We start from the raw sequence: 13,520 nt of genomic DNA on the forward strand, positions 1-13,520 counted from the left end.
ATAGCGCCTGCCGGGGGAAAGTCCACTAAAATGCCTCAGCTGAGGACAATGCAGATGTGAGGAAGCGAAGCGGTTGGGAAAGCAGAAAACTTACTTCATTTATGACTGCGGCAGGACCGCAGCTGGACCGCTGGAAACGGACAATCTCGCCCGTCCAGTCCTCTCCCTTCGCGCGGCCATGACACAATGCAAAAGTAAAACCTACAGTAAAGAAGAATCTCTCTGGATTTCCATCACGAGCCCTTCCAGCAAGTTCCAAGTTCGGCGGGGACGGGCCACGGGAACAAAGCTTTGATGACGTCGAAGAGAGACAACCATCATCCGCCGTCCAGGCGGGCCAGTAAGAGCCCAGTCCATGCTGGAGGCTCAGAACCGAATTTGCGGGGAGACCAGGTTTTCGGCAAAGGAATCGAACCTATTCCCGTCGTGGTTGTGCTGGAAACGGCCCCAGAGCATACCAACGGGATCATCGACAGCTCCAGGAAGACAGCGATGAGCTTAACACAGCAGACGGACAGCGTATTTCCTCAACCTTTACTTTGGATACACCAGGAGATCTCCATCACAAACAAATCCCTCAAGCACTGCATCCCACGCCCAATTTCGAATGACGAAAGGCCGAGCTGTCGGGGCCGGCTATGCCGATGACTAACACTCCTCCCGAGGCCAGCCGCACAGCAACCAATCATCTCGCAGCTTCTGACTGGTTGCCAATCCGGCGCCACTGAACGTGCACTCGTGGGCAAAAGTTATTGCCGTGTCACGAATTCGTTGCTGGGATCGGAAGCTTAGATTCAAAAGAGGCGAAATGGTTGACACTACTGTGGCGAAGTCGGAAGGAGCAGACCATGGAGAGTTCAACAGAGGCGCTGGTTTGCCCTCTCCCGTGACCTCAAACCCATCCCTGTCTTGGCCAGTCATGCTGGAAGAATGTTCAAGCTCCAGGGGCTTTAGTTCCGCGATGGGTTTCTGTCTGTCAGGAGCCACGGATAACCTCAGCTCTCTTGACCGATCTTGAGCTTCACGTGGCCAAAAATGACCAAAAGAGGTCAGTAATGAACATCTCCAAACCAATTAGTCTCATCTTCGCAGGAGCCAGCGCATAGGTATCGACACAACCTGTCCGATTGGCAAAGCACCCGAGCTCAGGAGGTCATGCAGCCAACGATCCAAGTCCCCTCTGTCCCTCAAAGGTTGGTGTTCCCCGCATCCGTCAAGCCTGGACCACGCGGGCCTTTCCCCGAACCTAGGCTTATCCAGATTTCCAAGCCCAAGAAGGTACCTGAGTCCCTAACCCCCATCGGCTGTGATTTCTCAGTAGAAACCGTTTCGGCGACGTGTCTCGCCATTGCGGTGCTCTCGAAGGGTGATTTCGCCAATACCTCTCAGCCACGAAAAAAAAACCCCCCCGAAGAGAAATTTTCAAGGTCAAAGCCCCTTCAACATGTGGATTATCATTGCCGATCCACAAATCGGGGAGGATAGGAAGTCTTGCATGTGCTAACCAGCCTTGCTCTCTCTCAATGAACCCCTTAGGCTATGCAGAACTAGGGCACAAGACTCCACCCAAGTCTTCGAGCCAGATCCAGGTGCAGGTGGGGATGCAAGCGTGCCAAATCCGGAAGATTTAGGAACAATCACACGCCTTGAAAAGGATGAATTTTTGGGAGCTGCCGCAACAGGCACGAAAATATTTTAAATGCCTCATCAAAAAAATTGAGAAAACTCGAACTGAACGTCAAGAAAAGAACAGGGACCAGAAAACGGCAACCTCCGTCTACCTCACATTTCTTTTGCTTGACGGATGTTTCCATTTATTGCACCTCCAAATACCCGCACCATACACAGAGGCAGAGCTCACTGGGCTGGAAAACCACATTCACTAGACACCTTGGAGCGAACTCATCCATCCAGGTGCAGATTCCCTCTCCATCATTTCACCAATGTGTCGGATCACCTACGATCTCTGAGAGTTATCGGAAAGGCACGCCTCATACTTTGCTGCAAAATTCAATTACCGACTCTAGTCTCAGGATCCGTTCCTCATCGTAACCCAGGCGAGGCAGCTCATCCTCCCCGTCATATGCGTTGCATCGGTTTGGCCGCCTCGTCCCGAGAGATAACATGGCCCGCCCAATAACGTCGCGCCTTGATATCAAACACTCCGTCAGACTCTCTCTATCTGAGGCAGTAATCAAAGCGTGGACGGTGACTTGCTCAGGCGGTGAGGGCTGTATACCATGTTGGCTTCGGGATCTTCATGGCAAATGTCCCGGTTCTACCGACGGCGTGCTTCGGATTTTGAGAGACCAGGCTTGAGAGGATTTCGTCGGGATATGCTCGATGAAACACCGGTTCCTACCCTGTAAATGCAATATCCTCTCTCTATGCGGGAAACGACACCCTGCCCTAGAAGTAGAAAGACCAGCTTCTTGAAGTTGGCCCAATGTGGACCGAAGGTGAGCGTTTCTCGGAATGAGATATCACTCTCGTGCTCCCTACGAATCTCTCCGAATGCATCTAAAAGCTTGCAGTCTCAGGACCTGCTGGTAAATCCACACACAAACGACAGAACTACCGTTATATCGTGCAGCGCGAGATGTATTTATCGTTTTTCTAATGATACCGAGCCCTACACAGGCTATATCATCAGATTACCATTCCTGGCGATGGCCAGCTCTTGAATAGAAATAGCCTACAATGGCCAACGAAATGTACGGAGGCCCTTGGTCGGAAACGAACTACGGTCTCCGAAACCAGTATCCATGCTGGGTAGACATAAAAGCTGAATCCCCCCCTATGGTATACGAGTTGCGCGTCCCTCCCCGAAAGAGTTGGATCAGAATCTTCCAGCATGGTTGATAAAGGCGGCAAGATTTACTTCCACGCGATCTACACATTCCACGGAGATAGACAGCGAGGACGAATGCCTTCCTTAGCTCTCTGATATTACAGTTCGCGGGACGACACAGGCCTTGCTTCATTTGCCGCAAAACCTGCGGTAAAGCATGGAAGGAGAAGCTTGTTGTACGGACTACACTCTGTCCTGCCCATAGATGCCAAATTGAGCACTTAACGAATGTGCTCTATTTAATAATCTATAGACCTTACTCTGCTTCATGTAGTCATATACAAAGGTATTCAATAACGTTCGCTCCAGTCGCGGAATCTAGCGAAGACGACTATTCTTCCCCCCGTGACATCCATCCCAGCAGCCATTGGCCGCCAGGAAAGACAAGACTCCCGTCCAATAGCTTCACGGAAAGATACCATGATGCTGCCCAGGTGCGTGTGACCTTCATCCCCAGGCATCCCACGTGTAACGGCCAATCATTCACTCTCAGCCGAAGCGGGGTTTCAACCGCGGGGTTAAAAACTGCGAACAGTCGCTTCTTCCCAGCTTCACCATCTCTTCATCCATCTCATCGTACTTGTCGAGAAACATATCAATCCAACACAAGGTACATTTCCCTCTCTCGTTGTCCGTATAGCCCAGCCAAGTTAACCGAAGCCCTGTGTAGACCACGACTCAACTCTCCTGTCCACTGTTGTTGTCGCGCAGATAAACCAAGAGGATATAGAACATGGCCGGCCACAGCGCGTGTCCCTCTTGCGGTGCCAGTATTGAGGGCGAATCCAAGACGTGCCAGTCTTGTGGAAGCGTATGTCTCGCCCTATCCTCCCCTTTGGTATCGGATCGCAAAGCTGATGGTTGTAGTCTTGCCCCGCCTCCTAGGTCGACATACATCATCGATTACGGTGCCACTGGGTGTGCCGTATGGGATTCTGCAAGTAGCCTGATGGTTTTGTGTAGATGAGAACTCTGAGCCAGTTGACGAGAAGTAAATGATTTTCTCCCCGACCAGAAATGCTTGTAAGAAGTTATATCATCTCCCTGTATCTCTTCCACCTGCTCCCCAACGCAGACGCCGGGTCAATCCATGTGACAGCGACAACTTCAGAACCATGGGACATCGAGCTCCGCTTGCTCCGTGGCTGTATTTTCTCTGTAGGCTCTCACGCCTCGTTATGACCCTTTTCCTCGTCCAAATCCACGTTGAGACCGCTCGGGTCCGAGAAACGATTGTTAATCAAGACGAAGTGTCGTTGCCAGCCAAAATTCCTGTCGGCCGGTAGAGGTTCATTCTCAGACAAAAGGACCACTTCCACCTCCACTGGACGGTCATAAACCTTTGGAACTTTCAAACACTTGTAGAACATGGAAAGGATGGGAACCGACGAGCCACGTACAACAACGGAAAATAAAACAAGCCAGTACACAACTTTTTCCACATCAGAACAAATGAGACCTTCACAGAGAGAACAATGACTTATGTGGCCTCATGACAGCAGTCAGACCGCTGATTTCTATGTCGCTCTCCCTGCGGTCATGAAAGAGCCGGCATGCATATTCCACATATGTGACTGCCCCAACGCCCGAAATACCCCTCCACCCACTGCAGACATCGGGCATGAATCGGTATCCAGCCATAACGACCAGGATGCGACGAAAGAGCGATACCAACACTCCTAGAAGACATGGAACGGTGATTCCGGTGCTCTCGGGCATCTGGAACTCTTTCCGAGGTATAACTGCTCCAAGATAGAGGAAGTTTCCATAATTCAGCTGGGTTTCGAGCGACGAATTAAACGAGTAGTGCCGCATTCGAAGTTCTGCATTATACAGGCCCTCCTAGTTCAACATTCTACCTACTATGAAGCAGGCCAGTGTCTCGTCGGAGCCGAGGCAGCCGCATGAGCCAACAAAGCTGCTGGGACTAGGGTATAACAGCCAGGTCAATCCATTTTCTAACCCACTATCAGCATTATCCACTGAAGCGGAACGAGCAAAAACATTCCCACAACATCCCCGTAGGTAGTGCTTAATGTGATCATGTACAAGTACCCTTCAACATACCAGTGTTTCAGTGCGATGCCCGCGCCCCCTCCAAAGCATCCGACATCCATTGCACCAAGAAGATCTGGTTCGTCTCGAGAAAAACCAAACTCCTCCAATATGATAGCATTCTCAGGAGTCTCGGCATACCAAAGAAGGAATACACCAAGCAATAGGAAGGGAAATCCAAGACCATCATTACCACCGGCTTCGGATGGAATGAATCCCCGAAGATGTCGAGGGGCATTATTATCTACGAACGGGCCTTTGGCGATGACCTGATAGGGGAGGACCCGTACAGGTCACGCAAGGCGCTATTATGATGAAGAGCTATGGCTGACTAGCCGGCGTTAGCATCACTGAGTTCAAGAGCTACATCATGGATTTACGTACAAAGGAGATTGGTAGTATCACTAGCAGGATACATGCCGGTGTTGCAATCCGTCCAATGGCCATCGGGGGCGGCAAACAGATTGTCATTTCCTTGAGGTGGCGTCTCAATTACTTCTTGGGCAGTCCATATGTGGATGGATCAGGGCCCGAGATGCCCTGTGATGAAACTCCGCCGAGGAAAGACAATGCTGCAGCCCTGTCACTCATCAACAATGTGTGCCTGAGGCACTAGGAAGCATTTCACATGCTTGCGCGTGAATAACGATGGTTTGTCTCAGGAGCCCCTCAGAGCCGACCCCCTGGAGACTCAGTGAAAGCGGGAAATAGGCGCGGACGCTATTGGATTCAAAAAGCAAAGGAAAATAAATCTAAAGTACATATATACCCATAAAAAGATGAGTTTGTCAAGCAAGGTCTTTTGGCTTGACGGGGAATCAATTGCCGAATTCGCGGAATTCCTTCTAATTCCGTGTGATTATCAATCCCCCAGTTCTCCCATATCTTGTGCGCCAGATGAGTGTAGGGGTGAAAGCATTTCTAACCCGACTGCTGCACTCGTCTTCACAGCGACCTGCACACCACGCTCGCGGTTTGTAATCGTTATCCGAAGCCGTTCGTATTGACGTCCAATTGTATCCGAAGGCCTTCAGGTGTTGACTGTTTAAGCAGTCTTTCGCCACTGGCTCCACACACCAATCAAACTACTGACCGTACCAGCGATGCCGACAAGTCCGTCGTCGAGGGCTGCGACACCCAGCGCGGAAACCGGGACGGTCAAATCACAAAGGTCGGAAATGAGCTGAATGCGGGCAGCAGCACGTTCCCTAAAAGCATTCGTTAGCGTCCCCAATCTACCAAGCTTTTCAATATCTCGCAACACACTTCTCAAGCTTCTTCGCCTCCACAACTCCTTCACCGTCCTTCAGGTCAAGTGTCTTCTCCTTCTCGTTGAGCCTCCATAGAGTGTATGCGCCCGCAATGGCGCTGCAAACAAGCCCAGACATCCAGGATCGATAGGCCGAATCTTGCAAACGTTTCGCACTAGCGAGCTTCCGGACACCGATGGTATCAACGACGGTGACCATGTCGAGAGACAGGTAACCAGCGTATCCAAGCTGACGACCGATAGCCAGGTAGCGAAGGACAGGGTCGATAGGGCCCTTATTATCAGCCGCAAGAGCAGCAGTCTTTAGATGCTCGACGAACTTTCCGATCCTCAGGATCTTTCGTGTTGTTCCAAACTGTTTCTTAATGGCATTGTACGGGGCAATGGCGGTCTGGGGTTGGTTGGTGCGGTAAAGGTACCAAGCATAGAAGCGAGAGAAGTATTGTAGAGTACGGAGAATTTTGTCACGACCGACTATAAAAGACATTAGCAGTGTGTCTGCGCGAAAGACAAATCTCTCGTCTTCGCCTTATTCGGCACCAACCTGGTGATCCGAATTCGAAGCAAAGAATAGGAGAGGAGGCACGAAGCTTCTCACATACCCGTTGTAGCCACAAAGCGCAGATAGTGCGCCAGAGCAGGATGGTATACCAGAGCGTCCGCAACCATTTTCGTTATAAATCACTTGTTTCCAAGGTTCCGATGGGGTTCGAGGGAGTTGGAAAACGCGAGGATGCAGTGAGGGAGAGATGATGGAGAAAAAAATACCCAAGTTAAAGATCGACCAGCTGGTGAGGTCAAAGGACGTAGGGCAGCTGAAAGACAAGGGAAGCTCCACAAAGAGATAATGAAGATGGAAAAGATGGGGAGAGGGGAAGGAGGGAAATGGATTGGTAAATGAACTCGCTGGGGGGATCGCGCGGCTGCTGGGTCGGGCCATGAACCTCGGCTTGCACATTTCCGGGAATTTCCCCCATGCACCTCCATCCGCCTCTGTTCAACTTCAACTCTTCACCACAATTTCATCACTTCCCAGAAGGAATTGGTGATTAAATGGCCATCATGCTCAAGCATTTCACCTCATCATTCTGCAGACTATGTTGCATTGAACAGCTGCTCTCCCGCAATACTACAACAGGTTTTCAATCCAACATTTCCATCCATAAAGTGCTCTCAATTGAATACGGTGAATGGAACCTGCTGTCCTTAATAGAGGGCATGTTCAAAGCCAACCCACACAGGACTGCAAGTATATTGCGTGACCACGTCTAGTCAACTCATCCTCTCTGACTGCGATGGACCGTCCTACCATCATGGACGACAGTCTTGACGGAGAAAAGACAGTCGTTTGTGACAAGATAGCCGTCCTTACACTATCTAATTCCTGGATTATCGGTAACTACTCCAGAAGGAGAGGAGGCGCACCGCAAAGGGAGTAGCCCTCGGGGAGATTATCATTATTCGTAGCAACGAAACCGACGTGCTGTTCAAATGCATTCATATAGCATCCCGCAATGAGCAGAAGAAGGCTGTTTCTGAGAACCACCTCTGTGAAGGGAGAAAATCTGGTATTTCAAGGATCGAGATCCCTATTGTTGGCTCCAGGGCTGAGCATTTGAATTACCACTCTCGACTTCGGCCCTCTAGAGTGAACCCATGCTTGCAGGGTCAGATCGTAGAAAACGTCGAAGGGTAGCGCCACACATTGACCTCGTTTCAGATCGAAGCACAGAGAGACTCGAAGAAGATCGAAAGCTTCAGTTTGGGGGGAGAAACGATAATATGGAAAACGCAACGCAAGCTCGGGACTGGAAAAACTTTTGGCCAGCTGAGCTTGGGTCAGCTTCCCACCAAAGCGGCGGATCGGAAGTGATGTATTTGTCTCGACCACAATCCCATCCACGCACCTTCCTGTGACCCCTTCTATTATCTCACTGGTACCACTTTGAGGATCCTCAAATACCTAGCTAGTTCAGTCTATAACCGACCTCCGCGCGTGCATTATATCAGCATGGGGTCCGATCCTCAGTACATCAAGTACCCGGACCTCTCTCTCGCCCAACATGTCTTCAATCTCTCCAATCCCGCATGTCCTCAAGCCGTGCGACAGGCTTCCCTCAAGAAGCTACAAGATGCCATAGTGGAGAGAAAAATGGCACCCTTTTATCGACATCTTGCCCACCCTGTTGAAGGCGTTCTGAACCACTCCAGCGAAGGCGCTCCTCAGCCGCGGTCATCAAGTGCCGGTAAGCCGCTGAGCACTTTAGCTTCGCGGAGGTTATCACAAAAAATAGACTTTCCCTGGGATGAATCGCTCTATCAGTCGCTCATTGAAGACAATCGAAAGGAGCTCGCAGGTTTCCAGAAAGAAGAAGATGAGGCTGAGGAAGCTGCCGGAGAAACAGAAGTGCAAGCCGCGCGAGGGAAGCGTGCTGAATTCTGGGCGCGGGTAGGGAATAAGGTACGATTAAGGCACCTCCTGACAAGCTGAGCACCCAAACGAGCCGCTCACTTCGTACTCTTTATACTGATACTACCTCAATCATGTAGGATAAAGCAATCGAGTCACACGAGACCCTTTTAGAGAAGACGACATTCCTTGGTTCCAAGATAGACCTTGTACTTGCCATGATTCGAATTGGGCTCTTCTTCGGTGACACTTTGTATGTCAAGAAAAACATTGAGAGGGCAGACACGCTCATCGAGAGCGGTGGTGACTGGGATCGGAGAAATCGTCTGAAGGCGTACAAGGGTCTACATCTGCTCACCGTTCGATCCTATAGTGCTGCTGCTCCCTTACTCCTTGACAGTCTGTCTACATTCACGAGCTACGAGCTGTGCAGCTACTCTGCCCTTGTCATCTACGCAGTGCTCGCAGGTTCCTTGTCACTAAAGCGAGTTGATTTCAAAGCCAAAGTGGTGGACGCACCCGAGATCAAGGCTATCCTTGGCTCGGGCGAAGACCGTCTGGCAGCTCTGACCGGAGAGGTCTCCTCCGGCCCCGGCGCTCAAGATGAAGAGATGAAGGATGCTTCTGCCCCAGACACAACCACCACTGTCGTTAATCTGACCACATTCAGTGGCAACATTGGTATTCAGGCAGAGGCTGAAACGCCCATTGACTTCACACCTCTTTCCAATCTCGTTGGCAGTTTGTACAATGGGAATTACCGAACATTCTTCCTGGCCCTCGCTGCCGTTGAAGACCATTTCTTGACCCAAGACCGGTACCTGTACGAGCACCGTGCTTGGTTCGTACGCGAGATGAGGCTCAGAGCCTACCAACAACTCCTCCAGAGTTATCGGGTGGTGGGACTGAACAGTATGGCTAGCGACTTTGGCGTCACGGTGGATTATCTGGACCGGTGAGTGGCGAGCTTCCCGAGGCGATAAGCGGAGAGAATTAACGAATCCAGGGATCTTGCTAAATTCATCGCGAGCAACCGAATTGCTTGCACCATTGACCGAGTCAATGGTATTATCGAGACGAACCGGCCGGATGACAAAAACAAGCAGTACGCGGACGCCGTGAAACATGGGGACGCTCTGATCACAAAACTTCAGAAGTATGGCCAAGCAGTGCGCCTGCGGGGTAGTGAACGGAGTTAGGTGGACAAGCCAGGATCCGTAAATAGGAAAGACCAATGCTATCCTATGCATTGGTGTGTGGTCTACAAGCTGTTGAGCCGAGGATATTTTTTGTGTCATCAAAGCATTCATCTAACGGAACTAGAGCAAATGGCAAGCGTGGAGTTCGCTGTAACATACATCCTTCAATCACAGAAGGGTATATGGCCCATGAGCCTGATTGAGCGGTAGGGCTGATGATAGCTGGGAATGCGGACCGATCGTCGACTCAGAACCGCCCACTATGTGGAACATGCCTGCTACTTGCAAGAATATTCTAAGCGCCTATTTGATAGAGGTTCCCAATGTTAATGAAGTAGTGTTCTGCTCGATATCGGCCGACTGCTTCCACCGCTGCTGAATCAAGCCACGCACTGTGTTCGAGTTTAAAGGTCCGAAACTGATAGCCGAGCGAGATATTTCTCCGGATAGTCACATCATTAGGTTATTAGAAAGAGAAATTCATCATTTCTCAGATCATTCCCCTCCACTGCTTGAAGCTTTGCGGCCCAGCATCCCAAACAGCGGCAGGCCAATATTCGGGAAGAGCCGGGAACCTCAGGTGGGGGTGGATAACTGGACTCGGACGCGAACATCCGCTCTTCCCCCGACCGGTGAGCTGGAAAGGTTGACAGTCAAGAGATGTGATTTCTTGGGTTTCGACGGATCATCCCACCACCATCCCCTGATCTGATCCTGTGGTCGATGGCATCCTTCCACACCAGACACCCTGTGTTGGGGGTCCCTGGCTGACTCAGCTCCGATCACCGGACGCTCTCACAAATCACCCCCAAATTTCGCGTCTTTCCACCCCTCAGAAGATTTGCCGCTTTTCGCTCGCCTTGGATCGCCAACGTGACAGAGTCGATTTCCGATTGCCCCCTCGTCCAGCCAATTGTCAGTCAACTCCCCGCGTTTACCCCCACGACGGAGAAAGACCGACTGTCCGATTGGCTGCCACTCTTCGTCGTCGAATTGTTGTGGGAAACTGCACCCAATTTATCATGACCTGGCAAAGAATCGCAACTCGTTTGCCGGCACCGCTGCGGCGCACCAACGGTTCCTGGCCGGAGAGTGCCCCGTTCGTGCGGAAACAGGCACAGCATCAGGCCCTTCGGCCGCGTCCGTTCTCTGGAGGAGCGTTAGCCGCGGGAAGATCAAAGACCCTGTCGGGTAAGTGTTGTTGTTCGGGAACCCCGAAGAGGACGTCCGCCTTCCTGGCGGCTCCATTCACAGATCTGTGTCTGGGCAGAGTCCACATCTTGTCCCCTCGTGACATTCTCGTTGAGTGATTTAAGAGCGCTCTGTTTCATCTTTTCTGATTCACTGTGTCTTCTTGGCTTTCTCTGGGACCCTTCGACCAGCTGCGTGGCTCGACTCTGATTTCAGTAATTCAATAACTGACCCTGCCATCGACCTAGATTCGATGATAGAGAGCCGAACAATACTGCCGCATGCTTCACAACGCGCCATGTCGACTGCGGCTGTTCGTTGCTTGACCCTGGACAACATTAACTCGAACGTGAAGGCTGCCAAATATGCCGTTCGTGGTGAGCTCGCCGTCAAAGCGGAGGAGTATCGTGTGAGATTGGCCCAGGGAGACAAGTCGTTGCCTTTCGACAGTGTGATTTTCGCCAATATCGGCAATCCCCAACAGCTCGACCAAAAACCCATCACCTTCTTTCGCCAAGTCCTCAGTCTTCTGGAAAATCCTTCGCTGTTGAGTAACAGAGACGTCCTTGGGGCTTCCTTCGGCTACCAGGACGATGTTATCGAGCGGGCAGAGATACTCCTTGGTGAAGTTCAAAGTGTGGGTGCATATAGTCATAGCCAGGGTGCTCCGTTCATTCGTGAGAGCGTTGCCAAGTTTATTCAGCGGCGCGATGGATTCTCTGCCGACCCTCAGTCTATCTTTCTTACTGGAGGTGCCTCGTCTGGTGTGAACACCCTCCTCAATGTCATCTGCAACGGGCCCAATGCTGGCGTCCTCGTCCCGATTCCTCAGTACCCTCTATACACAGCCACCTTATCTCTTCTGAATGCGCAGTGCGTTCCTTACCATCTAGAGGAGCACAAAGCTTGGGGAACCGATGTCAACACGATCCAAAAATCGTTAGAACAGGCCAAGGCTGCTGGTACCGACGTTCGTGCCATTGTGGTTATCAACCCTGGCAATCCGACAGGTGCTTCTCTGAGCCCGTATGACATTAAGAGTGTTCTCGACATTGCTGCGGAAGAGAAGCTGGTGGTTATTGCGGATGAGGTGTACCAAACGAATGTGTTCGTTGGGGAATTCACATCATTCAAGAAGATGCTCCGTGAGCTGCAGCAAGAAGTGCCCTCGAAATACGACAACGTTGAGCTGGCCTCGCTGCACAGTGTATCCAAGGGTATGGTTGGTGAATGTGGTCACCGCGGTGGCTATTTTGAGTTGGTTGGGTTCGACCCCTTGGTTGCTGCTCAAATCTACAAATTCATCAGTATCATGCTCTGTCCTGCGGTCACTGGACAGTGTCTAGTCGAGCTTATGGTCAACCCACCCAAAGAGGGTGAGCCCAGCCATGAGCTTTACCAGAAGGAGTACAACGGAATTCGGGACGGGCTCCACAAGCGGGCCCTCGCCCTGTACGAAGCCTTCCAACGCATGGAAGGTGTTGAGTGCCAAGAACCCCAGGTATATTCCTCGCGTCTTCTTCAACTTCAAACCTTTTAGCTTACCCCGCCGTATAGGGCGCGATGTACCTCTTCCCCACAATCACGCTCCCTTCCAAGGCGGTCGAAGCAGCAGCAGCTGAGAACCGCGCCGCGGACGAGTTTTACTGTCTCCGTCTGCTCGACGCTACCGGCGTCTGCGTCGTCCCAGGATCAGGTTTTGGTCAGAAGGAAAACACGCTCCACTTCCGTACAACTTTTTTGGCACCCGGCACGGATTGGGTGGAGCGCATCGTGAAGTTCCATGCCGAATTCATGGCCAAATATAAGTAGAGACCTGATAGAAAGGTCCCCATCCCGATGGTTTGGATCATCCTCGCGTCATCTTCGCCACTATATAGAACGACACCATAGAACTCATAGGTCACCCGGAATTGCTGGCGTCTCGTCCAATGGACAGGGAAGGGCCGCATCTCTACTCCATGTATATACCCGAATGCGTAACGACAATGCGATCCCTTTTGGAGCTTTGACATTTATATCGAAGGTAATGCCCCACCACCTGCATTCCCTCCTCATTCTGGCACGAGGAGGCGGGAATACAGTGCGATCGGTCACATGGGCAGACACGTCGCGGAGCCAAGTAACACCCACGACTCGAACGTATGATCTCGGAGTTTGTATGATAAATTAGCAAGTAGAACCTCCAAGAGGAAGAAACGATCACGTACATGACGGGTCTTCCACACAAGCCAATCGATTACTAATCGTCCACCAACGCGACGCTCCAAAATCCAACCTCACACACTCTCAACTCGGAAAACCGGAACGTGAGTATCTGACACAGCGAGCCGCGTCATCAATATGGACGGGAGCTTCGGTCAGCTTACTATCCCAAGTTAGAAGCGATGTAAGATTTCAGCACGAGGCGCAAAAATTGGGCTGCCTGGGAGGGAAAAGAAAAGGAAGGACGATCGATGCCAAGTCGCTTCAAGCCTTGGGTCGGTCAAAGCTTGTCTTGGTTCCCCTTGCACATCACCTGTGAAGCCCGTGCGGGACTGACTC

The 13,520-nt window shown here is 51.3% G+C and overlaps 5 protein-coding genes across 5 annotated transcripts; 3 read left to right on the forward strand and 2 right to left on the reverse strand.

Moving 5' to 3' along the window:
- Nucleotides 1-3,897: 3,897 nt before the first annotated feature.
- Nucleotides 3,898-4,291, reverse strand: BJX67DRAFT_286688 (uncharacterized protein). The gene has a single exon (XM_071026733.1). It carries the CDS (start codon nt 4,219-4,221, stop codon nt 4,018-4,020), a length of 204 nt encoding a protein of 67 aa, XP_070889478.1. The 5' UTR covers nt 4,222-4,291; the 3' UTR covers nt 3,898-4,017.
- A 305-nt stretch (nt 4,292-4,596) lies between these two features.
- Nucleotides 4,597-5,339, forward strand: BJX67DRAFT_345924 (uncharacterized protein). Its single transcript, XM_071028385.1, has 2 exons — nt 4,597-5,237; nt 5,291-5,339. Exon 1 carries the CDS (start codon nt 4,895-4,897, stop codon nt 5,177-5,179), a length of 285 nt encoding a protein of 94 aa, XP_070889479.1. The 5' UTR covers nt 4,597-4,894; the 3' UTR covers nt 5,180-5,237; nt 5,291-5,339.
- On the reverse strand, nt 5,275-7,063 carry BJX67DRAFT_345926 (PEX11 family protein). The gene is made up of 3 exons (XM_071028386.1): nt 6,779-7,063; nt 6,173-6,650; nt 5,275-6,114 (listed from the first exon to the last, which is right to left on the reverse strand). Exons 1-3 carry the CDS (start codon nt 6,843-6,845, stop codon nt 5,952-5,954), a joined length of 708 nt encoding a protein of 235 aa, XP_070889480.1. The 5' UTR covers nt 6,846-7,063; the 3' UTR covers nt 5,275-5,951.
- Nucleotides 7,064-8,187: 1,124 nt separating this feature from the next.
- Nucleotides 8,188-9,785, forward strand: BJX67DRAFT_370376 (proteasome regulatory particle lid subunit RPN7; the record flags this gene model as incomplete). The annotated part of the gene is made up of 3 exons (XM_071030911.1): nt 8,188-8,637; nt 8,727-9,541; nt 9,593-9,785. The coding sequence occupies 3 exons, from the start codon at nt 8,188-8,190 to the stop codon at nt 9,783-9,785; spliced, it is 1,458 nt and encodes a 485-aa protein (XP_070889481.1).
- Nucleotides 9,786-10,603: 818 nt separating this feature from the next.
- On the forward strand, nt 10,604-13,251 carry BJX67DRAFT_286790 (putative alanine aminotransferase). The gene is made up of 3 exons (XM_071026736.1): nt 10,604-10,976; nt 11,225-12,477; nt 12,534-13,251. The coding sequence occupies exons 1-3, from the start codon at nt 10,808-10,810 to the stop codon at nt 12,786-12,788; spliced, it is 1,677 nt and encodes a 558-aa protein (XP_070889482.1). The 5' UTR covers nt 10,604-10,807; the 3' UTR covers nt 12,789-13,251.
- The last annotated feature ends 269 nt before the right edge of the window (nt 13,252-13,520 follow it).

The sequence above is a fragment of the Aspergillus lucknowensis genome (assembly GCF_044049455.1).
Source record: "Aspergillus lucknowensis strain CBS 449.75 chromosome Unknown BJX67scaffold_6, whole genome shotgun sequence".
Lineage (NCBI taxonomy): Eukaryota > Fungi > Ascomycota > Eurotiomycetes > Eurotiales > Aspergillaceae > Aspergillus > Aspergillus lucknowensis.